The sequence below is a fragment of the Podarcis tiliguerta genome, assembly GCF_965153285.1.
Source record: "Podarcis tiliguerta genome assembly, chromosome: 12".
NCBI classification, from domain to species: Eukaryota; Metazoa; Chordata; class Lepidosauria; order Squamata; family Lacertidae; genus Podarcis; species Podarcis tiliguerta.
In genome coordinates, this window is record NC_139545.1 from 59,547,125 (window position 1) to 59,570,809 (window position 23,685).

General features: G+C 57.7%; 4 protein-coding genes across 14 annotated transcripts in view; 3 read left to right on the forward strand and 1 right to left on the reverse strand.

Annotated features, from left to right (window-relative positions):
- The window catches only part of LOC310660898 (uncharacterized protein), a 561,482-nt gene that overhangs the window by 331,649 nt on the left and 206,148 nt on the right, over window positions 1-23,685 (forward strand). The gene's annotated exons all lie outside the window — the stretch shown is intronic.
- TMUB1 (transmembrane and ubiquitin like domain containing 1) lies at window positions 5,281-9,862 on the forward strand. The gene is made up of 3 exons (XM_083406777.1): window positions 5,281-5,400; window positions 7,309-7,778; window positions 8,874-9,862. Exons 2-3 carry the CDS (start codon window positions 7,345-7,347, stop codon window positions 9,229-9,231), a joined length of 792 nt encoding a protein of 263 aa, XP_083262903.1. The 5' UTR covers window positions 5,281-5,400; window positions 7,309-7,344; the 3' UTR covers window positions 9,232-9,862.
- Window positions 11,293-21,398, forward strand: FASTK (Fas activated serine/threonine kinase). 3 transcript variants are annotated; one of them, XM_083406359.1, is made up of 10 exons: window positions 11,293-11,401; window positions 12,337-12,843; window positions 13,794-14,246; window positions 16,271-16,419; window positions 17,789-18,002; window positions 18,173-18,332; window positions 18,634-18,725; window positions 19,686-20,088; window positions 20,800-20,914; window positions 21,116-21,398. In XM_083406359.1, exons 2-10 carry the CDS (start codon window positions 12,375-12,377, stop codon window positions 21,200-21,202), a joined length of 2,142 nt encoding a protein of 713 aa, XP_083262485.1. In that variant the 5' UTR covers window positions 11,293-11,401; window positions 12,337-12,374; the 3' UTR covers window positions 21,203-21,398. The 3 variants fall into 3 exon arrangements, with proteins under 3 accessions (XP_083262485.1, XP_083262486.1, XP_083262487.1); XM_083406360.1 differs by lacking the exon at window positions 18,173-18,332 and having other exon boundaries at window positions 11,305-11,401; window positions 17,818-18,002; XM_083406361.1 differs by lacking the exons at window positions 18,634-18,725; window positions 19,686-20,088 and having other exon boundaries at window positions 11,305-11,401; window positions 17,818-18,002.
- Window positions 21,402-23,685, reverse strand: part of SLC4A2 (solute carrier family 4 member 2) — a 65,846-nt gene continuing 63,562 nt past the window's right edge. For all 9 annotated transcript variants that reach the window (XM_083406092.1, XM_083406091.1, XM_083406098.1 and 6 more), the window contains 3 exons: window positions 23,327-23,496; window positions 22,235-22,408; window positions 21,402-22,060 (listed from right to left, as the gene is read on the reverse strand). In XM_083406092.1, coding sequence (XP_083262218.1) covers window positions 21,980-22,060; window positions 22,235-22,408; window positions 23,327-23,496 — 425 coding nt within the window. In that variant the 3' untranslated portion in view covers window positions 21,402-21,979. The remainder of the gene's footprint in view (window positions 22,061-22,234; window positions 22,409-23,326; window positions 23,497-23,685) is intronic.

Below are 23,685 nucleotides of genomic sequence, written 5' to 3' on the forward strand. Positions count from 1 at the left end.
GCTGTTTGCAGATGATGTGGCTGTGACAGCGCACTCCGAGGAAGCACTGCAGAGACCCGTCAACCGCTTTACCCAAGACTGCGGGGAGTTCAGCCTAATCACCAGCCTGACAAGGACCAGCATCCTGGGCCAGGACATCGCCAGCACTCCAGGCATCAGCACTGGGGGCCACGTGCTTGAGGTGGTGGAAGATTCTGTTAAACTGGGTGTGCTGGACCCGGCAGTAACCCATGAAACACGGTCCAGGACCGGTCCAGAATCCGAAGGTTCTGCTAGGAGTCAGTCCAACAGGGCCAAGGCAGGAAACCAGACAAGGACAGGTACAGGATCACAGGCAGGTTCTGGCAAACAGCAATGTTGCTCCCGCAACGTGGGGCAGGGTCCAGCAGCCTTTTATCTCTGTCGGGGTAACGGCTGGTCCTGATCCCCCGGCGACTCACCTCCCTGTCTTGCCTGAAGGTGAGCACTCCTCCTGCGAGTACTCAGGTTTCTCCTTCTCTCAGACCTCAGTCTCTGCAGCTTGGGAGATGTCGGTGGGTTCCTAGACCCAGGGGCCACCTCAGCCTCCCCTGACCCAACTGGTAGTGGAGCAGCTGTAAGTGATGGCCCAGCTGGAGGCAACGAGGCCATCCCTGTAGCAGGAAACCCCCCCCAATCATTCAGTTTGTACAAACTTCACACACACTCACACACTACATACGCTACGCTTCTGCTATAAATTCATAGAAAACCAACTATACACCGGATTTGCACTGATCCACTTTTATTTACTCCATGAAAGAAGGACTACAAAATGGGGAAGGTTTGATACAGGGCAGCCATAATCCCTTCAGCATCCCAGCACATCCACAGGAGCCCTGCCCAGTTGCTATGCCAACCCTGATGATCCCAGACAGAAGACAATCAAGATCACAAAGAACTTGCATATGGGAGTGGATTCGGCATGGACTGGAACAAAGGACAATAATCAGCTCTTCCCTCTGGGGGCAGGAAACTGCAAACTCCCCTCTGTCACCTGGAAAGTATTCATGGGGAGGGGGAAAGGGGGAACCAGCCAGGTGACAGGACACTCAGGTTACCACCACAACTCCTCCCTCAACCCCTCCTTTCTGTGATGTATGCATGATGTTTCTGGGGGTGGGCTTGACCTAGAGGAGGGGAATTTCAAAAGTTTTTATAAGGTCTTGCACACCATTGTTCTGGGTCTTTCCTCTCTCCTGCGAGTGAGGGGAACACCCTGTTGCAAGAGTTCAATAAAGGCCAAGCCTACAGGCTGCTGATTTGCTCCAAGTTATCCTGGTTGGTGTCTTTGTTTTTGTCCAAGGGAGCCCTCGGATTTTTCCGTTAACATCCCCGCATCTGGAGCCAGGGCAGGCTCAGGCCCCTGACTCGGCCCAGCTGGTGCTTGTTGCAGGGGAACCTGTGCAGACTGGGACTCTTCAGGATGAGGCCCCAGACGTGGTTCAGATGATGCCTGAGGCAAAGGATCCGGTGCAGACTGAGTCTCCTCTGGTTCCGAGTCACTGGGTTCTCCTATAACAGAAAAGTCTCCATTGATGCTGAGCTGGACAAGCATGTTGGCGAGGCAGCTATGGGAATGGCTGGCTTCTCCAAAGGGGTCTGGGAGAATGGGGGGTCCAGTATGAAGGCGCTTGCATGCTGAGCATGCTGCTTTGTGGCACTGAGTCGTGGGCGCAACTTGCAGCTGGCAGGAGCGATGCCTCAGTGACTTCTGCATGAACTGATGAGGGGAGAGACTCCACCACGCAAGGCCTCCTCCCACCTGCCTTGCCCCACCCTCTGCTTCTCAATGTGTATTGTTTTACATACTGTGGCTTGCCGTTGTCTTATTGATTATAGTTTAGATATTATTGTAACTATTGAGTGGATTTCTGTTTACCTTTTATATGTTGATATTTTATACTATTCTAATGACTGTTGAATGTTACTTTTTTGATGGAGGCTGCCTATTTTAAAGTTATGTTTTATGATCACATTTTTGTATTGATAGATTGTTGTAAGATGTACATTTTTTGTTTCTTCAGCTTGTAAACCGCCTTGAGTATTGTAAGATAGAACTGTGGTATACAAATTAAAAATGAGGATGATGCCCTGCAACCGAAGGATTGGGGGCGTCACACGACAGGACAGAATTCCAAACGAAAAAGGCAACACTCCCAGCATGTTCACACTCCTGTCTCAGCGACGTCCGGCTCGGTCGTGTCCGCAGAATGGAAGATGGCAGGGTCCCCAATGGGGTGCTGGCTTCGGGCACCAGGTCAACTGGCAGAGCCACTCTGCCTTACTAAGGTGTCTGCCAGTGTGACATGAAGGCTGGCAACATCAGTCCTGCCGTGTGGGAATCCCATGCAGACAAGCCCAGCGCCCGGAGACAGGCAGGCAGGCAGGCAGGCCCTGCATCCATAACAGTGACCAGAGAAGGAATGACGGCTGGGAGGAGAAAGGCCCCGGCGCATCTGCAGCAGCACAACTGGACACCTTCGTCTGCCCGGCTGCAACAAAACATGTCTCTCCTGTATCAGTCTCTGCAGCCACAGCAAGTGCTGCTGTAATAATAATAATAATAATTATTATCATTATAAATTTTATTTATACCCCACCCTCCCCGGCCATAGCCGGGCTCAGGGCGGCTAACACCAATAAAATCACAGTAAAAACATAATAGGGGGAAAAAGAAGGGGGGGGAGAAACCAATTTAAAATACAGGTTAATATGCAATTTAAAAAGCAGCCTCATTTTAACAGTAGCCCATAGATCAAAACCCTAAGGGGAGGGAAACATAAGGGTCAGACCGAGTCCAAGCCAAAGGCCAGGCGGAACAGCTCCGTCTTGCAGGCCCCGCGGAAAGATGTCAAGTCCCGCAGGGCCCTGGTCTCTTGGGACAGAGCGTTCCACCAAGTTGGGGCCACAGCCAAAAAAGTCCTGGCTCTGGTTGAGACCAATCTAACCACCTTGCGACCTGGGACCTCCAAAGTGTTGTCATTTGTGGACCTTAAGGTCCTCTGTGGGGCAGACCGGGAGAGGCGGTCCCATGGATACGAGGGTCCTAGGCCATATAGGGCTTTAAAGGTCAAAACCAGTACCTTAAACTTGATCCTGTACTCCACCGGGAGCCAGTGCAGCTGGTATAGTACTGGGTGAATGTGATCCTGCGGCAAGGACCCCATAAGGAGTCTCGCCGCAGCATTCTGCACCCGCTGGAGTTTCTGGGTCAGTCTCAAGGGCAGCCCCACGTAGAGCGAGTTACAATAATCAAGCCTGGAGGTGACTGTCCCGTGGATCACAGTGGCCAGGTCAGGGCGAGAGAGGTAAAGGACCAACTGCTTAATACGGCAGAGATGGAAAAATGCCACCTTTGCTGTGGCTGCAACCTGCGCCTCCATGGAAAGGGAGGTGTCGAAGGTTACACCCAAGCTTTTGACAGAAGGCGCTGGCACTAACTGAGCCCCCGCAAAAGATGGGAGTTGGCCCCCCAACCCCATGTCGTCCCAACCCAGCCAGAGGACCTCTGTCTTTGAAGGATTTAGCTTCAACAGGCTCCCACATAACCATCCAGCCACAGCTTCTATACATCTGGTCAGTGTGTCCGGGGCTGAGTCAGGGCGGCTGTCCACCAACAGATAAAGCTGGGTGTCATCAGCATACTGATGCCAACCCAGCCCAAAGCTCCGGACAAGCTGGGCAAGGGGGCACTTAAGATATTAAAAAGCATTGGGGAAAGGATTGCGCCCTGTGGGCCTCCACATACCAAGGTCTGGCGTGGCGACAACTCCCTCCCTTCCAACAGCTTGACTTTGCCCTCAAAGGTGCATTTTCCCAATGTCTCCCTAGCCAGACGGATGCCATTCAAGCAGACCATGCTGCTTGAGACCATCTAGCTGTATATTGTCTACACTGACTGGCAGCTGCGGCTCTCCAGGGTTCCAAGGAGGAGTCTCTGCCAGCCCTACCTGGAGGTGCTGCTGGGAACTGAACCCGGAACCTTCTGCCTGTCGCTGAGCTACAACCCTAATAATACACTGAATCACAGAGGGACCACGAGGGTCATCTAGCAGAGGCTGTAGGCTCAGGCGCTGCCCTGCCTGGTGCTGCCACCGGCGCTGTTTGACTGGCTCTTGGGGGTGGGGTGCGGACGGGGAGGCATTTTACTCCTGCGCAATGCCATCCCTTGAGGCATTAAATTCATCCTCTGATGGGGGACACAATGAAGCCAAATGTTGGAAGATTCAGGGCAGATCAAAGAAGGTCCTTTACACAGCACAGAGTTAACCTGTGGAACTCTCTGCCTCAGGAGTGCTAGATGGCTTTAGACGAGGGTGAGCGGAGGAAAGGGCTTTGGGTGGCCAGCTGCCTGATCCTTCTCTTCTTATGGATCTGTGGACATCAGGGCTGAGAGGAGAAGAATTGAGGGTCTCTTTCCCCCAGTTACTCTCAAAGCTGCCTATGGGCTGAACTGAAATTGGCTACTGCCCCCTTCTGGCTGTCCCTGGCCTTGCATGCGGCTATTGGGGAGAGTTGGCTACTGCGCAGCCCAAGCAACCGTCACCCTCGGGATTCGGAAGGGCCTTTCTGCTGGGGAGTCTCCTTTCCCTATTTAATCCTCACGACAAGCCTGTGTGGGAGGTCAGGCTGAGAAGCACGGCCTCTTGTGGCAGTGAGTTCCACTGTTTAACTGTGCTGCACAGAGGAGGACTTCCTTTGGCCTCTTCTCAACCTTCCGGCCTTCATTGGATGCTGCCCACGAAGGAGGAATGATTCAGAGCAGAAGCCATTCAGGCCAATGCGCCTCTAGTCCAGCATCTTGTTCTCACAGAGGCCAGACAGATGCCCCAATGGGAAACCCTCAGGCAGGACTCGAACACAGAGTTGCTCTCCCCTCCTGCGTTTTCCAGCAACTGGTCTTGGGAAGCATTTCTGCCTCTGACTGGGGAGCTAGAGCCTTTCCTGTCCTCTTCCTCCTCCCTCAATTTGCTGGAGCCTCTTTTGAAGCCGTCCAGGTTAGTGGCCATGGCTGCCTCCTGTGGCAGGGAGTTCCGCAGTTCAACTCTGCGCCGCAGGAAGCAACGTTCCCTTTCTTCCTCCCGACTCCGCCCACATCCCGCTTCCTCCCCTTCCGGGAAGGGAAAACTACAGCGCCCACAATCCCCTGCGACGACCCACAAGGCACCGCGCGCCCCAACTACGGCCCCCGGCGTGCCTTGCGCGACGAGCGAGGGCGCCCCCGCCTGGCAGGCCACTCTCGCCCCGGAAGCCGGAAGTTGGGGACTACGAGGCCCACAATGCCGCGCGCGGCCGGCCGGAAGGGAGGGCGGGAGCGCCTGAGTGGCAGCTGCAGGAGGATGGAGGAGGAAGCGGCGGCGGCGGCTGGCGGGGTCGCGGGTGAGTCGGGGTCGCGGGGGGGGGGCGGTTGCTAGGAGACGCCTCCGCCAGGGGGGCGGGGGCCGAGTCCCGGGGGGGGGGCGCCCCTCCCTCCCTCCCTCCCTCCCAGGCGCCCACCTCGCCGGGCTGTTGTGAAGGCGGCGCCTGCGCCTCTTTGGGGGGCCCCCCGAGCGGAGCCCCAGGAGAGCGGCTGGATTGGGGCCTCGCAGCCTGGAGCCCCAAAGGGAGCGCTGCTTCCGGGGGGGGGGATGGGCTCCCAGGCGCCATTATTATTATTATTATTATTATTATTATTGCTATTGCTATTATTTTATTTGCACCCCGCCCCCCTGGGCAGCTGGCAGCATACCGTGTATAATGGAGCATGAAACCCGGACCAGGCTTCCCTCTCCTCGGCTGCCTTCCGATGTCTCCTAAAGGCGACCTTGTTCCTTGCTTCCATGCTCTGTCCTGCACACAGAAACTCAACTATACCATCTCATTGCCAAGTGGCACCTCAGACCTGGGGTACTGTTGCCACAATGATATGTAGATATCATTTTTGAGATATCATTTTTGAGGTTTTGTTGTTGTTTTTGGTTCTACAGTGGTACCTCGAGTTACATACGCTTCAGGTTACAAACTCCGCTAACCCAGAAATAGTACCTCAGGTTAAGAACTTTGCTTCAGGATGAGAACAGAAATTGTGCTCTGGCGGCGCGGCAGCAGCAGGAGGCCCCATTAGCTAAAGCAGTGCTTCAGGTTAAGAACAGTTTCAGGTTACCCAAGGTACCACTATATACAAGTGGACGCGGGTGGCGCTGTGGGTAAAACCTCAGCGCCTAGGACTTGCCGATCGTCAGGTCAGCGGTTCGAATCCCTGCGGCGGGGTGCGTTCCCGTTGCTCGGTCCCAGCGCCTGCCAACCTAGCAGTTCGAAAGCACCCCCGGGTGCAAGTAGATAAATAGGGACCGATTACTAGCAGGAAGGTAAACGGCGTTTCCGTGTGCTGCGCTGGCTCGCCAGAGCAGCTTTGTCACGCTGGCCACGTGACCCGGAAGTGTCTTCGGACAGCGCTGGCCCCTGGCCTCTTAAGTGAGATGGGCGCACAACCCTAGAGTCGGACACGACTGGCCCGTACGGGCAGGGGCACCTTTACCTTTACCACTGTATACAACTTTATCTTTTAAAGAGCAAATCTCAAAGTGGCTTACAACACATTGCAATATCAACTCGAAACAACCCAGAGCAAAACAAAGTCAAGCTTCCAGGAGAATATTTCAGCTCCTTCTCTAAGGGGGCTTTGGCTTCCCCCAGTCGCCAGCCTGGCACCCAGAAATCTCCACTTGGTTGCCGTTAGACGTGTGCCAGTTGCAAAACACACCTGGCTAATTTCTAATGCTGCCTGCACAGCAAATGCCCTCCAGAACCAGATGCTGAAAATTGCAGGAGACGACAGTAGGGCCAGATCCTGCTTGTGGGCCCCTGATTGGCTCCTGGGGGTGTTGGTGGGGGTGACAAGGACACTTAGCTTCCCATGAGCTGCCAGGCTGATTCAGGGTGAGACACCCCCACCCTCCCAGCTCCTTGGAAGCAGCAGCAACTGTGTCACCTGCTTCCTCCACTGGAGGTTTCCAGCAGCCCCATAGACTTGGGGGCTGGGGGTTGGCCCTAGATCTCTGACATCGTTGTTTTAATTTTATCCATTTCCTTAAACCTAACCCGACTGTAAAACAAACCCCAATCGCCTCCAATCTTTCTACAAAAAAAAGAGAAACCAAGGGAAAATTGCGACAGCAGTTCAAAACACAAAAGGTTTAAGAACGGGTTGAGAATCCGCTTTCTGAGCCTTGTGATTCTGGGGGGTGGGGAGTCTCCCTGCTGCTTCTCTTGTTCTCACTGCCCTCCTCTTTCCCTTCTGCCCCCCAGGCGTGTGAGGTGTGCCTCCCCCCATCGCCGTCGGCCATGGCTCTGATCGAGGGCGTGGGGGACGAAGTGACGGTTCTTTTTGGGGTGCTGCTGGTGCTGCTGGTGCTGGCCCTCGCCTGGTTCTCCACGCGCACGGTGGAGCGAGGGGACCCCCTCTTTGCCGCCTCCCCCCCTCTGGCCGCAGGGGGGCAGCCGCGGGAAGGAGGTCTCCTGGTGGAAGACAGGTCTGGGGCGCAGGTCTCGGGGGTCCGGCAGGTCAAGGACGAAGGGGCGTCATCTTCAGCTGCTGACTCGGACGCCGGGGGGCTCAGGCATCGGACGGCCCCCAGCCCTGCCCAGGGACCCCGGCTGGCCCCTGGCGCAGAAGCCCCCCCAGCAGACAACACCATCGTCCTGCGGCTGAAATTCCTGAATGACACAGAGCGCCTGGCTCGGGTCCACCCTGACGACACGGTCGGCACCTTGAAGAGGTGAGGGGCTTCCTGTGGGGTTTGGGGGGCTGCCCCAGCACTGCTGATAGCTCCCTGTTGCTCAGTGAGGCTGCGGGTGAGTTCCCAGCCCCACTGAAAGGAGCCTCATCACCCACCCTTGGGGGGGGGGGGCTGCAATGGGGTCAGAATGCAAATACGCAGCCAGCCCCCTTCTCCCTTAACCGGGGATGGATTTGAGCAATGGGATGTGTATCTGTGTCACTTTCCATTCCAACAAATCCCAAAGCGGCTCAGAAACATCACAAGTATGGCATAAAACACTGTTATTATTATTATTATTATTTATTTAATTCTTGTTTAGCCCTTTGTCTGCAGATCTCAGGCAGTTCACAACATCAAGTGTATAATTTTAAGAAATCAACGATTATGGTCTAGAAAGCACGATTAGCAACCCAGCATCTGAGAAATAAGCTCAATGTTGGCGTTATGTAGTGCTAGTTGTACGATAGGCTTAACAAACCAATAGGGCATTTGTAATCTGTGAAACAATATTGACAAAATAGCAACTGAAAAATGAGCTTCTGAGTTCATACACACACACACTCTCCCCCACCCCCCGCCTCCAATGACGAACTATTCAGTTCATTAAAATGCAGTTCATTAAAAGGATCCTGAATTAGCAGAAATACCTACAGCAGATCCAGAGTTCCACTTATCAGGAGACCATCTCCCTCTGGAGTCAGCCAAAAACTTCAAACCCGGGGTAGGGGTGGGGTTAACCCGCTGTCACTTATTAGTGGTATTTGTAGACGGCCCGGCGGTGTCAGCTGCCCCTGTCCAAACTGAGCAGTGTTGGCAGCTTCCTTGTACTGAGTCTGACCCATTGCTTCAACTCACTTAGTATTGCCTACACTGGTTGGCAGCAGTGGCCCTCTGGGATTTCGGGGAAGGCTTCCCCCCAGCCCTGCCTGGAGACGCTGTCGGTGGGGAGGGAAGCCGACAGCTCTGCCGGTGAGCTGTGCCCTTTGGCGTTGCTTGGGGGGGGGGGTCCCTTCCAGCCCTCCCGTGCTCGGATCCCCTTATTCAGCCCGTGCCAAGGGACTTGAGCCTCTCTTCTCCTTCTCTTTCCGCCAGGACCCACTTCCCGGGCCAGGAGCAGCTGGTGCGCCTCATCTACCAGGGCCAGCTCCTCCGGGACGACTCCCAGACGCTCTCCGCCCTGCACCTCGCCCACAACAGCGTGGTGCACTGCCACATCTCGCAGAACCGGCCGCCGCCCGCGCCTGCCCACGGCAACGGGGCCCAGGCGGACGCGGCCCAGGCGGCCCTCAACGTGGGCAGCCTGATGGTGCCTCTCTTTGTGCTGATGCTGGGCGCCCTCTGGTACTTCCAGCTCCAGTACCGCCACGTCTTCACGGCCACGGCCACCACCTGCCTGGCGGGCCTCACCCTCGTCTTCAGCTTCGTGGCCTTCGCCGTCTACCGCAGATAGCGCCTGGATGAGGCCCGGACTCTGTGCGCCAGCCTGCCAGGGGAGGGCAGGGGCCCCGGGCGGACAGAGACCTCGCAGGCTCCCCGTCTGCTGCCTCGGAGCTGCCTGGATGTGTCTTCCCTGCCTTTTGTCTTTCCGCCTCCCCCCAGGGGGAGGCACCCTCCCAGGATGCCACACGCAGCAGTGGGTGCCTTGCATGTGCCTCCAAGTGGGACTGGACTGGAGGGGGCTGGGGAGGTGGGCAGGAGCCACCTGTGGTGCCTAAGTGGGGCAGGGGCCCTGGGGTGGGGCCTTGTGTGCCTGGGCCGAGAGCAGCGGGCAGGTGGGGGGGGGTGCCTGGCCGTGGCTCCTTTTAAAATTAAAACTGTGAAGGATGGGAAGTGGTCTCCCTCGTGGTTTGTGGCTGGGGGGGGGGGGGCTAGAAACTCAGACGCATAAGCTCATCATCACCTGAGGGGCCACCTGAGAACTAGGTCATGGTTGCCACAACAGACTCTCTAGGCACCAATCCGCCCCCCCGGATGAAAATCAATTATAATTATATAATATATAATTATATTTTAAAGAGAAAATCTCCAAGCTGTTTACAACACATTGGAACATCAAATAAAGCAATCCAGAATGAAACGAATGCAAGCTTCAAGGAGAATATTTCAGTGGCATTTTGCTTTCCCCGTATTTATTTGGCGACTTCGTTTACAGAGCTGCCCCACAGCAGAAGGACTCCAGGAAGGCAGTGTGGGGCAGTGGTGAGAGGGTCGGACGAGGACCTGGGAGATCAGGGTTCGAATCCCCACTCCGTCCCAAGTCTAGCCAGGTGACCTTGGAGTCAGTCGCAGTCACAGGGTCGTTGTGGAGATTTATCTGAGGAGGGGGTGAGCCGTGGACTCCTTGGGGGAAAAGGTGGGGTACTAATGCCGTGAATAAGCTCTTCTGCTGCCCTGCTTCAGGAAGCTGGAGGGAGCAGCCAGGTGGAGATACCTGGTGCCCAGAGGTCTCCATGGGGTTGCAACTGGACCCGCGCCAGCAGCATCTCTCACTGTGGGTCCTGGCCCAGCAGCTACGGCTGTGGGGGTCCCGTCAGAGGCAGGATACAGAAGTGCTCAGGGTGGGAGGCAGGCAGCCTGAAGACCTTGTTCCAAGCTTTGTTCTCTGGGGTGGAAGTGCTTGTCCTTTGGGGAAGAGAGCAGAGTGGAGCCTCCCTGGCAGACCATGACTCCTTCCTGCCCTGTTTGCTTGTTGTCTTCCCTGACAGCCACCTCCTGGCTGCTGCTTCAGAGAGTGTCCGGGGCGGCCTGAGGTTCGTCCCCAGAGCCAGCTGCCTCCTCAGCACTGGAAATGCCCCTGGCCAGCCCCTCAGCGGGATGTGGGCATCCCGCCCCCCCCCCCGTGCCACAGCACCCTGTTCCTGAGAGAGCCAGCGTGGCGTAGTGAGTTGGGCGCCCCGAGAGCAAAACGGGAGAATCCAGGCATGCCGGGGGGGGGGGGGCGTCATGCGCAGCCATTGGAGAAAAGGTGGGGGGCAGATGTAATGATGATAATGGGAAACATAATAGACACTCAGTTCTTAGTTGGAAGGTTTCTCAGCAGAGGCTGTGAGAGCTGCAACTCTTGCATTGCAGGGGGCTGGACTAGATGACCCCTGGGGGGCCCCTCCGATTCTGTGCTTCTCTATGCTGGAGTTGGAAGGGAGCCCAGAGGTCATCTGGTCCAACCTCCTGCAGTGCAGGCCTCTTTTGCCCCACGTGGCGCTCGAACCCGCGACCCCGAGGTCAGGCGTCTCCTGCGGGACCGACGGCGCTCTTCCTTCCCCTGCCTGGCGCCCGGAGGCGCCTCTGCTGCCAGCCGGGGCCGGCGACGCTCTCCCTCTCTCTCTGCGCTTGCCGGGGGCTGCGCTGGATGGCCTCTGGGTGCCCCTTCGCCCTTGGATGCCGCCTGGCGGGAAGACGGAGCAGCGCTCTCTCCCAGGCCACGCCCCCTCTCTCCGCCCAATCGCAGCCCGGCGAATACCCGGAAGCTCCCTCCTCCTCCTGCAGCTCGCTCCCGACCGGAAACCGGAAGAGGCGGTGCGGCGTCCGGCCCGCATGCAAATGAGGGGGCGTGGCTTGGAGGTCGCGTAGAGAGCGCAGGCCGAGGTCGCACCGGTGCAGCTCCGGGGCTCGGAAGCGAGGTAAGGAAGAGGAGGCCGGGAGGGGGGAGAGGGGGCAGCGAGGGCCCGGGAGGAGGAGAAGGAGAGCCCCGGGGACCCCCCTCCAGCCCAGCCTCCTCCCCGCCAGAGAGGTCATCTAGCCCATCCCCGCCCGGAAGGCGTCCTGGCCGCAAAGGGCAGCGGAGGAGCTCAGCCAGCTCGACCCCTGTAGAGTATGTATTTCTAGAGATGCTGCGTAGTCCTGTCTTTCTGTACATTCCCTTCTAAGCTAGCTCGGAATGTTAAGTGATGTCCTGACCTTCCTATCTATACACCTCCTCCCTTTATCACCCTCAGGAGCTCCTCCGCTACCCTTTGCGGCCACATTCGCAACCTGCACTGTATAGCATATATATCCAACACAAAAAAGCTGCGGCACTATGTTGCGGACAAAGGACAGATGGACATAGAAAGGGCCCCATTCCCTTCAGGAGCTGAGGGCCACATCAGACCTCAATCCGGCCCTGGCTGGAGGGATCTTGGCCTCGAAAAAGGCAGACACTCTCACCCCAAGGGGCAGATGAATATTGCTTTGAGTTCTGGGAATGGACTCAGGGTGGGGGTTCCAATGGAAGTCGGGGGGGGGGGCCTTTTCCACCCCCGTCTGGATCAGTTGCCCCCATCACTCTGGACACCTTCCTGACCCAGGCCAAACCTCAAGGCAAAGTCCGACCTTAATTTGCTTCCTGGACATGTGACAGGCGGCTGTTCCACAGGGTGGGTGCCCCCACCCAGAAGATCCTCTCCTCTTTTAATGCCTCCCAGGTGGGGGGGGGCTGCTTCTTGTGGCAGGGAGTTCCATAGGTTAACAACAACCCCCTTGCCTAAGGGCACAGTGCTGCGGCGTGGCCCCCGCCTGTGTTGGCTGGGCTGGGGGCGCTGGATCCGGACCTCACTGCCTCCCTTCTCTCCCGCAGGTCTGGGGCTGCCGCTGCCCGCCACTTTGCCCCCTGCCATGCTGCCGCTCCTCCGGGCCCTGAGCAGGGGGGGCACCGGCCCCTCAGCCCCCTGGGCTGACCCGGGCGGGCCTGGCCTGCTCCCGACCTGCAGCTTCTGCCTGGGGAGGGCCAAGCCCCCTGCCTCGCCGCCGGAACCCGGCCCCCCGCATCCCGCTGCGGCCCCCGAGGAGTCGCCGGAGAGGCGGAGCAGCTTTGTGGCCCTGAAGCGCCTGCTGGCGCGATCGCGCAGCGTCCCCGAGCTCCTGCGCTGGCTGTGGCAGAACCCGGGCCGGGTGTCGGGCGCGCATTATGCCCTGGCCCTGGGCCACCTGGGCCGCCTGCTCCCCCCGGGCGAGGGGGGTCCCCGCCTGGAGCCCCTCCTCCACCAGCCCGACTTCCAGCACCTCAGCCGAGCCGTCGCCAGGCGCTGCGCCCACTTTGACGACGCCACCCTCGTCCGCTGCCTCCATGCCTCGGCTGCACTGGGTGAGACCCGGGAATGGGGCGGGGGGCGGATCTGCGAATGGTCCAGCGGGAAGGGAACCCCACAGGTCTTCTAGTCCAACCCCCGGGGTCTCAATGCTCACCCAGGTCCCCAAGCCAGGGCCGGCCGAGTAGCTCAGAGCCTCTCTGCTGAGGCTGATTGATTTATCCCACAGACCTACTTATACCCTGCCTGACTGTGTGAAGACCTCAAGGCGGTTTAGGAGGAAGGACAAAGCAGTGAAATTGCCGCCGGGAAGAAGGGAAAATAATTTGAAAAGTTAAAATAACAGCTTAGCCCTCAGCAAAGTGAAGCTCCATTGGTGGAGCAGAGACGCTTAATCTCAGGATTGTGGGTTTGAGCTCCACACCGGGCAAATGATTCCTGCGGGGGGGGGGTTCGACTGGATGACCCGGGGTCCCTTCCATGATTAAAAGCAGATTAAAAACAGGGCAGGATTTGTCTGATTCTGTGTTTAGCAGGTACCCAAAAAAAGAGCACAGTGAAGGCTCCTGCCTATCCGTAGTTCCAAAATGTATTATTATTATTATTATTTATTAACTTTATGTATCGCCTTTCATCCAAAGCTTACATGGCGGTTTATAATATAAAAACACAAAAATACAGATCACAGTAACAAACAAAAACAATACACTCTCATTTTGAAAGACCGTAGATAGTTTAAACAGCTTTAGTCCTGGTGCCTAAAGATATGTAATGAGGGCACCAGCTGAGCCTCTTGGGGGGGATCGCACAAACAGGGAGCCACTGCAGATAAGGCCCTGTTCTCCTGCTGCCACCGTCTGGGTGCTGCTGGGTCCCTGGGGGCCGGGATGTGGGCAGGAGGGGCCAAAGGCGTTGACCAGGCCTTTCTTTTCTGGCTTCCCAAGGGCCGCCCCGCAGGGTCGGGCAGCGGTGGGACGGCCTCCCCCTAACCCCTGCTCTGCCCCAGGCCTGCCGGGAGACGGCCGCCTGGTCCTGGCGCTGCAGGATGAGGCCCAGAGGCGGCTGGAGCGCCTCCGCCAGAGGAACGTCTCGACGGTCAGCGGCAACGCCATGCGCCTCCGCCCACTGAGCCATACAACCACCCCGCCGGTGGAGTCCTGCCAGGGCAGCCCAGAGGAACAGCGCCGCCTGCAGACCCTCTTCTTGCTCCTCTCCTACTACCGCCTGCGGGCCCAGAAGCAGCAGGAAGAAGCCCCACCGGTGCGGCGGGAGTTCCTGCGCCTGGTGCGTCTCTCGCTGCGCCAGCTGCAGGTTGCGCAGGAACAGGAGCTGGCGCTGCTGGAGGAGATGCTGTGTCTCTGCGCCCGCCAGGCCCCTGGCAGCGACACCCTGGGCGCCATCTTCGGATCCCGGCTCTTCTATCAGAACCGTCGGGAGAACTTCGTCCGCAGCATGGCAGGTGGGTGCCGGGGGGGGGGGGGGCGTGTGGGGAAGCGGGAGGCGGTGCCCCGGGGGGGGGGTCAGCTGTGGGTGCAAACATTTACCGTATTTTCCCTTTCTAAACCCGTGTAGAAAAACCCCAAACTGGATATTTTACAAGGTTGTTCTTGTACTTCACCAGATCTTAACCTATTACTATATATGTAACAATAGGCTCCAAATATCATTGAATTTGTCCATGGCAAGTCTGCAGTTAATATGCAAGCTGTCCATATGTTGTGAGTTTGTACGAGTCTTCGATCTGATCATAGAAAGGAGCTCTATTTTTATTTTTCCACTTCATCAGTCGCTTTGCCACTGTCAGGGCACGGAGAGTCCTCTCGCATTCTCCTTTTGCAAGGTTCCATGTGCTGCGTATATAATTCAAGAGGATATTTTGCTCTGTAAATGTAAGGTTGCTCCACACAGTTCTGTTGATGGTTTCGATTACCTTCTGCCAAAAAATATTTCAATACAAGGCAATGAAAAAACATATGTTTTAGAGGAGCATTGTCCCCGTTGCATTTCCAATAGTTAAATACCTTAGATAGCCATTTTTAAAATAAATGCAATGGGGTCCTATATATTGTAACTAGTATTTTTTGTTGTATGAGCCTCAATTTAAGGTCCAGGTGCCCTCGAGGTGCCCTCGTTACAGCAGTTAAAACAATTTCCCACCGTGTGGTTGAAACTGAGAGTCCATGGGGGGTGGCTCTTGGGCACAGAGGGGGCTGTGGGCATCTCGGTGCCCCCCCACGGACTGCTGCTGCGCAAAGTGCTTTCCCTGCACCCTTCATCCCAGGATTTGCAATTACGATATGATATGATAGGATAGGATATCTTTATTGCCATTGTCCCGTACAGAACAATGAAACTGAAAAAATCTACATAAGACATTCAAAACCCCCTAAAAACTCTGAAACCCCATTTTAAAATGCAATATGCTCCTATAGAGATTCTTCATACTGCGTTTAAAACCAGAACTGCATTTGGGTAGAAACTGTTTCTCAGGCGGCTAGTCCTGGTCTTCTTCCAGAAGGCAGCAGGGGGCGCACCGGAGCCTTTTATTCAACCACTTCATCTAATCCCATAATGGTGCAGCTGGGAGGGACCCCGAGGGTCATCCAGTCCAACCTCCTGCAATGCAGGAATCCTTTGCCCAATGTGGGGCTTGAACCCACAACCTGGATAGCTCAATTGGTTAGAGCATGGTGCTGATCATGTCAAGGTTGCAAGTTCAAACCCTGTATGGGACAGCTGCATACAGCTGAATTGCACGGGGCTGGACTAGATGATCCTCAGGGTCCCTTCCAACTCTACAATTCTACGATGCCCTGAGATCAGACGCCTTATGCTGCAGCAACTGAGCTCTCCCTGTGGGCAGCAGAAGGGGTTTTTCCTATGGGGCTGGTGGGGCAGAGCCCCAGTGCCCCCCAGGGGAGAAGAAACACATCAATGGGAGCGAGTGAACAGAGGGGAAGCCAAGGGCAGAGAAGGGCTCTGCGGAAACCAGCGGGAGAGACAGTATGGTGTAGGGGTTAGAGTCATGGACTAGGACCTGGGATGCCAGGGTTCGAATCCTGCCTCAGCCATGAAGCTCCCTGGGTGTGACCTGGGACCAGTCCCTGGGATAGCTCAGTCGGCGGAGCACGAGGCTCTTGGGGTCTTGGGTTTGAGCCCCACATCAGGCAACCGATTCCTGCATGTCTGGGGTTGGACTAGATGACCCTGGTGGTCCCTTCCAGCTCTACAAACCCCACAGGGTTGTTGTGGGGTTGACGGAGGGTGGGGAGAGCCCCCTACGCCTCCTTGAGCTCCTTGGGCTTCTCACTGCCAGCGAGCAAGGGGGGGCTTCTGGGGGTCTCCTCGCAGCTCAGCCCCACGGGACACCCACCCTCTGCTTACACCCCTCTTGCGAAGGAGAGCCCACCGCCTTCCGAGGAAGCCTTCAGGGGGCACACTGTTTATTTGGGGGGCCTGCTGAGCTGCTCTTTCTCCCCACAGACTGGTTCCCTGGCAAGGCGGGGGGCCTGACCCCTCCCACCATGGCCCTGGTTGCCAAATACTTGGCCCGCCACCGCCTGAGGGAGCCTCGCCTGCTGGAGGCCATCGCCACCTTCCTGCTGGAGAGGGCACAGCAGCTGGACAGCAAGGTGAGCTTCGGGGGGGGGGGGAGCCTTCCTATTTGGGGCGCCCCTACCCAGAGGTCAAGGAGGACGGACAGACCACCTGGCGCCCCCTGCCCCGTTTCTTCCAGGGAGGGCACCAAGAGAGAGGGAGCAGCCTGGCACCCCCTACCCGCCCAGCCCACCAGCTTAGCTCGCTTGCTGCTGTGGGGTTTTTTTTGGGGGGGGGGGCTAAGGACCTGGGAAGAGCCAAAGTACAGGATGAGGCCCATGGCCCACTCAGTACCCTCTTTGCCCAGGGGCCCTAAAGGGAAACCCCTGAGCAGGATTCAACCACAGGAGCAACTCTGGGCTTTCCAGCAAGCGTCCCAGCAGAGCTGAGAGAGAGGCCTGCAAGTACAGGGCAGTATACAAATTTAATTAATAATAATAACAATAATAATGAGTCATTGCTCGCCATCTCCTCCTCCACAAATTTGCCCGTTTCTCTTCTGAAGCTGCCCAAGATGCTTCCCATCCCTGTGTTGATTGGATTTAGATTCGTAGGAGAGGATGTTAAGGAATTATCCTTCCTGTTTTCCTGCGTGTCAGAGGGCAGAGACCGGCTTCACTGGAGAAAAACCTTCTGTGCGCAGCTCATCTCTAGAAGCTTTTAAGACAAGATTGCACAAAGCTTTAGAACCATTAGGATGCTTTAGGCAGATTTGGATTATCTTCTCACTTAACCAAAAAATCACTCTCAGGCGCTTGGGTAAAGAAGGAAAACATAAGTTTTACTCACATCAAAAGTCCTGCCAGGGTTCAGCAGGTACAGGGATGCAAATTTTGCAGGCAGTAACCCCTAACAGTTAGAGAAGGCCGTGGCCCAGTTCAATTTGTGTGCAAAGAAATGTCCTCCCGCGTTGCAGGTTGAAAGAAGTGGAGATTAAGTTGCTCTTCTTTCCTTTCCCTTCACATAGGATTAGAGGATATTATTATCATTATTATCAGTTAAATTTATATGCTTCTCTTCACCCGAAAATCTCAGGGTGGCTCGTTTGTGATCTCGGCTGCTCATCCTGTGGCAGGGAGTTCCACAGTTTAGCTGCTGGGGTTCTCCCTGATCCCTGGAGTAGGCCACCTCTCTGAGGCTGCCCTGGTCTGAGGCACTTGGGGGTCTGGAAGCCCCACCAGCGCAGGTCCCCTCCCAGTGTGATCTGCTGATCACATTGGGACCCGCTCCCTGGCCGTTGCCCTGCACGGGGGTGGCCTAGATGTCCCTCGGCTCCCTTCCGACCGGACGGTTCTGCAAAGCGTGCGTCGGAGTCCAGCCTCCCTGGGGCTTTGGGAAGGGGCAGGACGCGATTGGGGGAGGGCAGAGAGGCTGACGCCCCCAGGCCTCTCCTTCCTCCTGCAGATGATCCAGAAGCTGGTCTTCCCCCTCAGCCGGTTGAACTTCCGCCCGTCCAACCACGCCGCCCTCTTCCCCCGCCTGGAGGCGGCTCTGCAGAAGCCGGGCGTCTCCCCGCTGGCCGCCCTCAACGTCCTCATGTCCTTGGTGCAGCTCGGCCACTTCCCTCCTGCCCTCCTGCGCCAAGTCTTCTCTCCCGCCTTCCTGGCCAACGTCACCAGTAGGTTCCCGCCTGGCGGGGGGTTGGGATGGATGACCTCTGGGGTCCCTCCCCTCCCAGGCTGCCGTTCTGCCATTCCGTGGTCGGGCGTTTTTTTTGGGGGGGTGCTGTTCTTCAGGGCCCCCGCATTGAGCAGCAGATGAGGGGCAGCTCCCCTTCTCCCCCCCCAGGCAGCCCCTGCGGGCAGATTGTGCTGCGCTACCTCTCCCTCTTGGACGCGGCTGTGGCGCTGGAGGTCCCCGGGTACCGCGGCCCCCGCCTGCCCCCCCAGTACCACGTGCGCATGTTCGAAGGGGCGCTCACCGCAGACGAGGCCAACCGCAAGTACAGGTCAGAGCCTGGGGGGGGGGGCGCCTGGGAGGGGGTTGCACTTTAGGGCTGGGCTTGCCAGGGGTTGGGATGGATGACCCTCTGGTGTCCCATTCATCTCTCCTAGGAAATGGACTTGGTGTGAATGAACCAATCCTTTTTTGGAGCGGGGAATATTTAACCTCAGGGTGGGTGCAATAATTGGGGGAGAAAGACCCCCCCCCAGGCTAGGAGAGGAAGAGGCGCTGAGCTGCCATGGGTCTGTTGGGGGACAGGGGGGGCTTTGCCTCACTGACCCCCCCCCCTCCTCTTTGCTCCTCAGCTACAAAGGCCTGGTGGGAGAGGCTCTCTGCCAGCTGGTGGGCAGGGGCTGCTTCCGGCAGGACGAGGTGGTGCCCCCAGGATATTGCCTAGGTGAGTGGGGGGCCCGTCCTTTGGGGCCTGTGGGGTGGGGAAGGGCCCCCAGACAGAGAAGGGGGCTCGGCTTTGGCCCTCAGGTCCCTGGCTTCCTTTGCTGTATCAGAGCCGAGGTTCGCCTTCCGCCAGGGACGCTTTTTGGGGCGATTCCTGCCTGGCCGGGGGTTGGACTAGATGACTCAGGGGGTCCCTTCCAAGGCCCCGATCCTTTGATTCTTGGAAAGGTGCCCTGGGTGTGTGTTGGGCAGGGAAGCAGGAAGCTCTCGGACGAGGCGTGCAAATGTCTCCCTCCAACTCTCCTGGCATTTAAGGGGCAGAGGCAGGTGAACAATTTTCCATTTTAAAAACCGGTTGTAAAAGATCACCAACGGATCCAGTTCTGGGGTCAGATTGAATTTTCCACGCCAAAGTCTGTCTGTTTCTACAGCCTCTTTGCTTCTTCCCACTTTAGGTATAAATTGATGGATCCCATTAGGTTGCCTCATCTTTTAAATATTTGCAAATATTTCAACATAAACGAATTCCTGCTCTCAAGGCTTGGAGTGCCTTTAAGGGACATTTTATAGAATCCATGGACTTGGGGGTTGGGCTGGATGACCCCTGGGGTCCCTTCCAACTCTGCAATCCTGAGATTCTATGAATCTTTCCTTCCACCCCAATGAAATGCTTTGGGCTGTGGGGATAAAAAAAGCTTTTAGGATTTTTCCTTTCTTAATAATTTGGGGAAAGTTGCTTTCATCTCCCACTCATCTCCAAGCTGATCAGTTTGACCTTCTTGGTCCTCTGACATGTCACATGTAGTGGATCGTGCCCACCATCCCCCCAACCTGTAACTGCAGGCTCCCTGGGGGAGAGGGTGCTCCTGAGCCCGTGCAAAGTGTTTTTCAGCCACCAAGCAACCCCACTTCTCCCTTTGTCTCGAACCCCCAGCCGATCCCTTTCTCTCTTTCTCCGCAGACTTCCTGCTCTGGGTCACCCCTTCTGGCGGCGTCCTCCCCCCGGGGGGCCCCCACGGCTCTCCCAAGGGTTCTGCCACCGCCCTCGCCTCTGGAACTCAGAACCCGCCATCTTTGGGGCTGGAGTCGACAGCAGGGTCTCTGCTGCCCCCAGACAGCTTCTGTGGCCCCAGCCGGGAGCCAGGAATTCCCTCCCTGAGTAGCCCCACACGGACAGACCCCTCCCCGGCGGGGCCCCCCTGCAGCAACAACGGGACCCGCTTCTTCTTCCCTGCCTGGCGGCCAGAGATTGGGCAGGGGCTCCGCCTCCCCCCAGCAGACGAAGGGAGCCCCTTCTCCCCCCAGGGGCCCAGCACCAAAGGCGCAGCGCAGGGTGGTCCACAGGAGGAGGAGGGTGTCCACAGGTACCAGCACCACGAATGGGGGGGAGGCACCTCTGACCTGGGGCCACAGTTGGGGGGGGGGCTGGTGCTTTTTCCGTCGCTTGGCCACTGAAAGGAGCCAAGTGCTTTGCTCTCTCAGCCCATCCTGCTGCGGTTCCAGCACTGCAGCGGGTTTGACTAGATGACCGCTGGGGGTCCCTCTTCAGTTCTGTGCTTCTTTCCTTCCTGGCCCAGCGAGGGCCCAGACCTGGCTCCGTTTGCAGGCTGCCTGCCCTTTGGCCCCCGTCTTTGCAGAGCAAGGCAGTGGCTAGCCTCTTCTGGCGGTGGCTCACAGCCTGTGGTCAGAACATGTCTGGGTTCGGCTGGGCCAGGAATGCCAAGCCTGGGGGGGCTGAGTTATGGGGAGGGATTGGGCTGGAGCCTGTTTGCGGAAGTGGCAGCCGTCTTGGGGGTACGGAGCAGCCAAGCCTGACCCCTCCAGACCCCTGGAGGTGGCTGTGCCAGGGTACCATCTAGTGCCAAGGGGGGGGGGGGCTGAGCCTGCAGGTGCTCTCCCCCATCTTCTTGCGCCTGGGGAGGGGGCCTGCCCCCCATTTCTGACCAGGGGAGGCGGCCACATCCTCCAGACCTTGCAGCGTTTTTTTCTGGGGCTCTAACTGGGGGGCCTTTGAGTGACGGGGGGCACACACTCCCTTTGATGCCAGCACCCCATTTCCTCCCCCCCCCCGCCAGGGTGGTGCTGTCTGTCAACGACCAATGGCATTACTGCCACGGCTCCTCGGTCCTGGTGGGCTCTCGGGCCTTGCGCAGCAGACATCTCCGCCTGTTGGGCTACCACCTTGTGCAGGTAAGCGAGACTCTCCCTCCCCACGCTTCCGGATGGGCTGGGCCGCTCCCTGGCAGCGTTTGCTGGCTGTGCTGCCCGGAGGGGTCCCCTTGGGCCGGATCCAGCAGTCAGGCTCTTCGGAGCAGGAGCAGTCTACCTGGATGCCCAGGGTCCCGGGGTCTTTTGGCCGGCAGGGTCTTCCTCTGTTCTTCCGCTCTGCAGCTGCCCTACCAGGAGCTGGAGAAAATGAGGGGCGTGGAGGAGACCAAGGTCTACCTGAGACGGAAGCTGGAGGAGCTGCAGTTCTGAAGCAGACGCCTAGGTGTGGGTCTGTGTGGGTCACCGGACACATTTGGGGATGGTGTGGGTCTTTTCTTGCAGAGCACACATTCCCCCAGTGCACCCCTGAGACGGATTTGCTTGAGGTACAAGAGAGGGTTTCTCTTTGCAATAATAAATTATAATAAATTAAAATAATAATAATAATAAAGAGGCGAAAAGTCCAGACCGGCTTCCTTCTCTTGCTTTATTTGCCTCTGTCGTTCAGAAAGGAATGGGGCAGAGGGCTCCTTTCCGCCGCCCCCCAGCCTCCCCACAACGCATCGTCCTGCCTCCAGCGCGGCCCTATGGACCTGCCCCACTCACTTCCTCGGGGAGGGGTGTCTCTGCCCGGGACCCCACTTTCCTGGGGGCGCCTCTTCCTTGGCCTTCGGCTGGGCATGGCTGGGGAGGCAGTGCCCCCCCAGGTGAGGGGAGAGCCCCTGCCCCCCTGCCCTTGCCGGACGCCCCGCCCTAAGAAAGCCGCGTTGAGATGGGATGGGGCTGGAGGGTGATTGTCTTTGGGGGCGAGGGTGGGGCACGCCCTCCGCCCCCTCTAAGGCTGGCGCAAGGAAGCAAAGGGGTGGGGGTGTCTCGGGGTGTGAGTGTGCTGAGCGCCCCCAGAGGCGGCTGGGGGATGTGGGGCGACCCCTCTGCTCCGGGGCAAGAAGGCACTGGGGGTGGGGGTGGCTGGTCAAGGCACTGGGGTGCCATCTCCAGGGCCCTTTCCGGCCGCTGCCCTGCGGGTCTCCGTCCATGCTGCCCGCCTCACACGGGCATGGGCATCTCGTTGTACTCATCCACCCCTTCCCTCTCGTCCAGGATGGGCTCGGCCTCGGCTGCGTCCAGCTGTGGGGCAGAAGAGAGAGGGGGCTCAGGGGCAGCAGGGGGAGGAGGAAGGGGCTGCTTCTGCTCCCCCCGCCACTCGCATTCCCGGGAGCGGAGGCGCCAGCGCAGCGTGCTTCCCCCCTGCCGCGCGAGGGCTCTGCGCCCAGCGGGGCCTCCTCTGCGTTGGCCACTTACACACTTCATCTCCCTCTCGGTGAAGATGCGGCTGAGCAGGCACATGCGCAGGGGGACCGTCAGGATGAGGATGAAGGGGAAGGCCAGCGAGGCCACCGTGGACATGACGGCCCACAGCACCGCCAGGCAGGCCAGCTGCAGCAGCGTGAAGAGGTGCATCCGCAGCGTCCGCACCTGCAGGGTCACAAGCGCAGCGTCGGAAAGGGGACCCCGGGAGGTCATCCGGCCCAACCCCCGCTTACAGCTCCAGGATCCCTGGCAGGCGGCTGTCCAAGGGAGACCCACAACCAAGGGCAGAATCGCCCTCCGCCTTCCCACCCCAGCTTGCCCCACTGGTCCCAGGAGAAGGGGGGCCAGACCTACGCCTTTTGGGGCTCAGACTGTTATGGGGGTCCCATCGCAACCAGCAACGAGGTCCAGATCACCCCATTCCCTTTCCAATGGGGTTTTTCCATGATGGATCCCCACGTTAAAAAATTAAAAATTGACTGCTACAACAGATTTTGGCTGTCCTGGGTTAGCTCAGCTGTCAAAGTCACGGCTGAATAAAAATGCCCAGTGCAGCCATATAGTTTTTCAAGCCCCACCTTGGGCAAAAGATCCCTGCCTTGCAAGGGGTTGGACTGGATGACCCTTGGGGTTCCCTTCCTACAATCCTGCGATTCTTTTCTGAGCCACACATTCGCATCCCGAGAGCTTCCTGGCCGTGACACTTCCTGGAGATGATGCTGGGAGAATCTGAGCGCTCTTCAGCAGAACGGCCAACTTACCGCCTTTACATTTGTGCGGCTGATTCTCAGACTTTGGGATTGTTGAAATGGATGCCGCCAGAAATTAGCCCGTTTCAGTCATGCAGCTCAAACCGGGTCTACTGGACCCATTTTTTTAAAAAAGCAACGTGGACAGAAGTTGCTTCTGGGGCCCCTCCTGCGGAGCCAGGGGCAGAAAGACCCTCTGGACTCTGGGGAAATGGGGCTCCGTGGGGTGCAAAGAACCTCACGGCGAGCAGCCCCCCGGGTCTCTCCCCTGACCCCCCATGGGAGACCCACCTGCCCCCACCCCAAAGCCCAGGCCAGGGCCCTCCCCTCTGACCTTCTTGACGTAGGTGACGTCTGGGTGGTGCTTGGGGGGCATAAGCAGCAGGTGGAGTCGCTCGTAGAACTGGATCCCGTTCAGAGAGGTGACGCCCATGTAGAGGAAGATCCCAAAGAGGACGGCCAGGGGGATCTTGCGCAGAAGGTCGCCAATCACGATGGACAGGCCTGGAGAGGGAGGGGGAACAGGGCGCTTCAACCAGAGTCCTGCCAGACCCCAACATCCCCCAGGAGTGGTGCAGAGGGGGTCTTCCCCCCCCCATGCCCCCACTTTGGGGCATCTCCATCAAGCAAAGTGCCAAGATGGAGAATGCACGGAGAAGTACGATGATGCATTTATACAAAATATAGTCATTT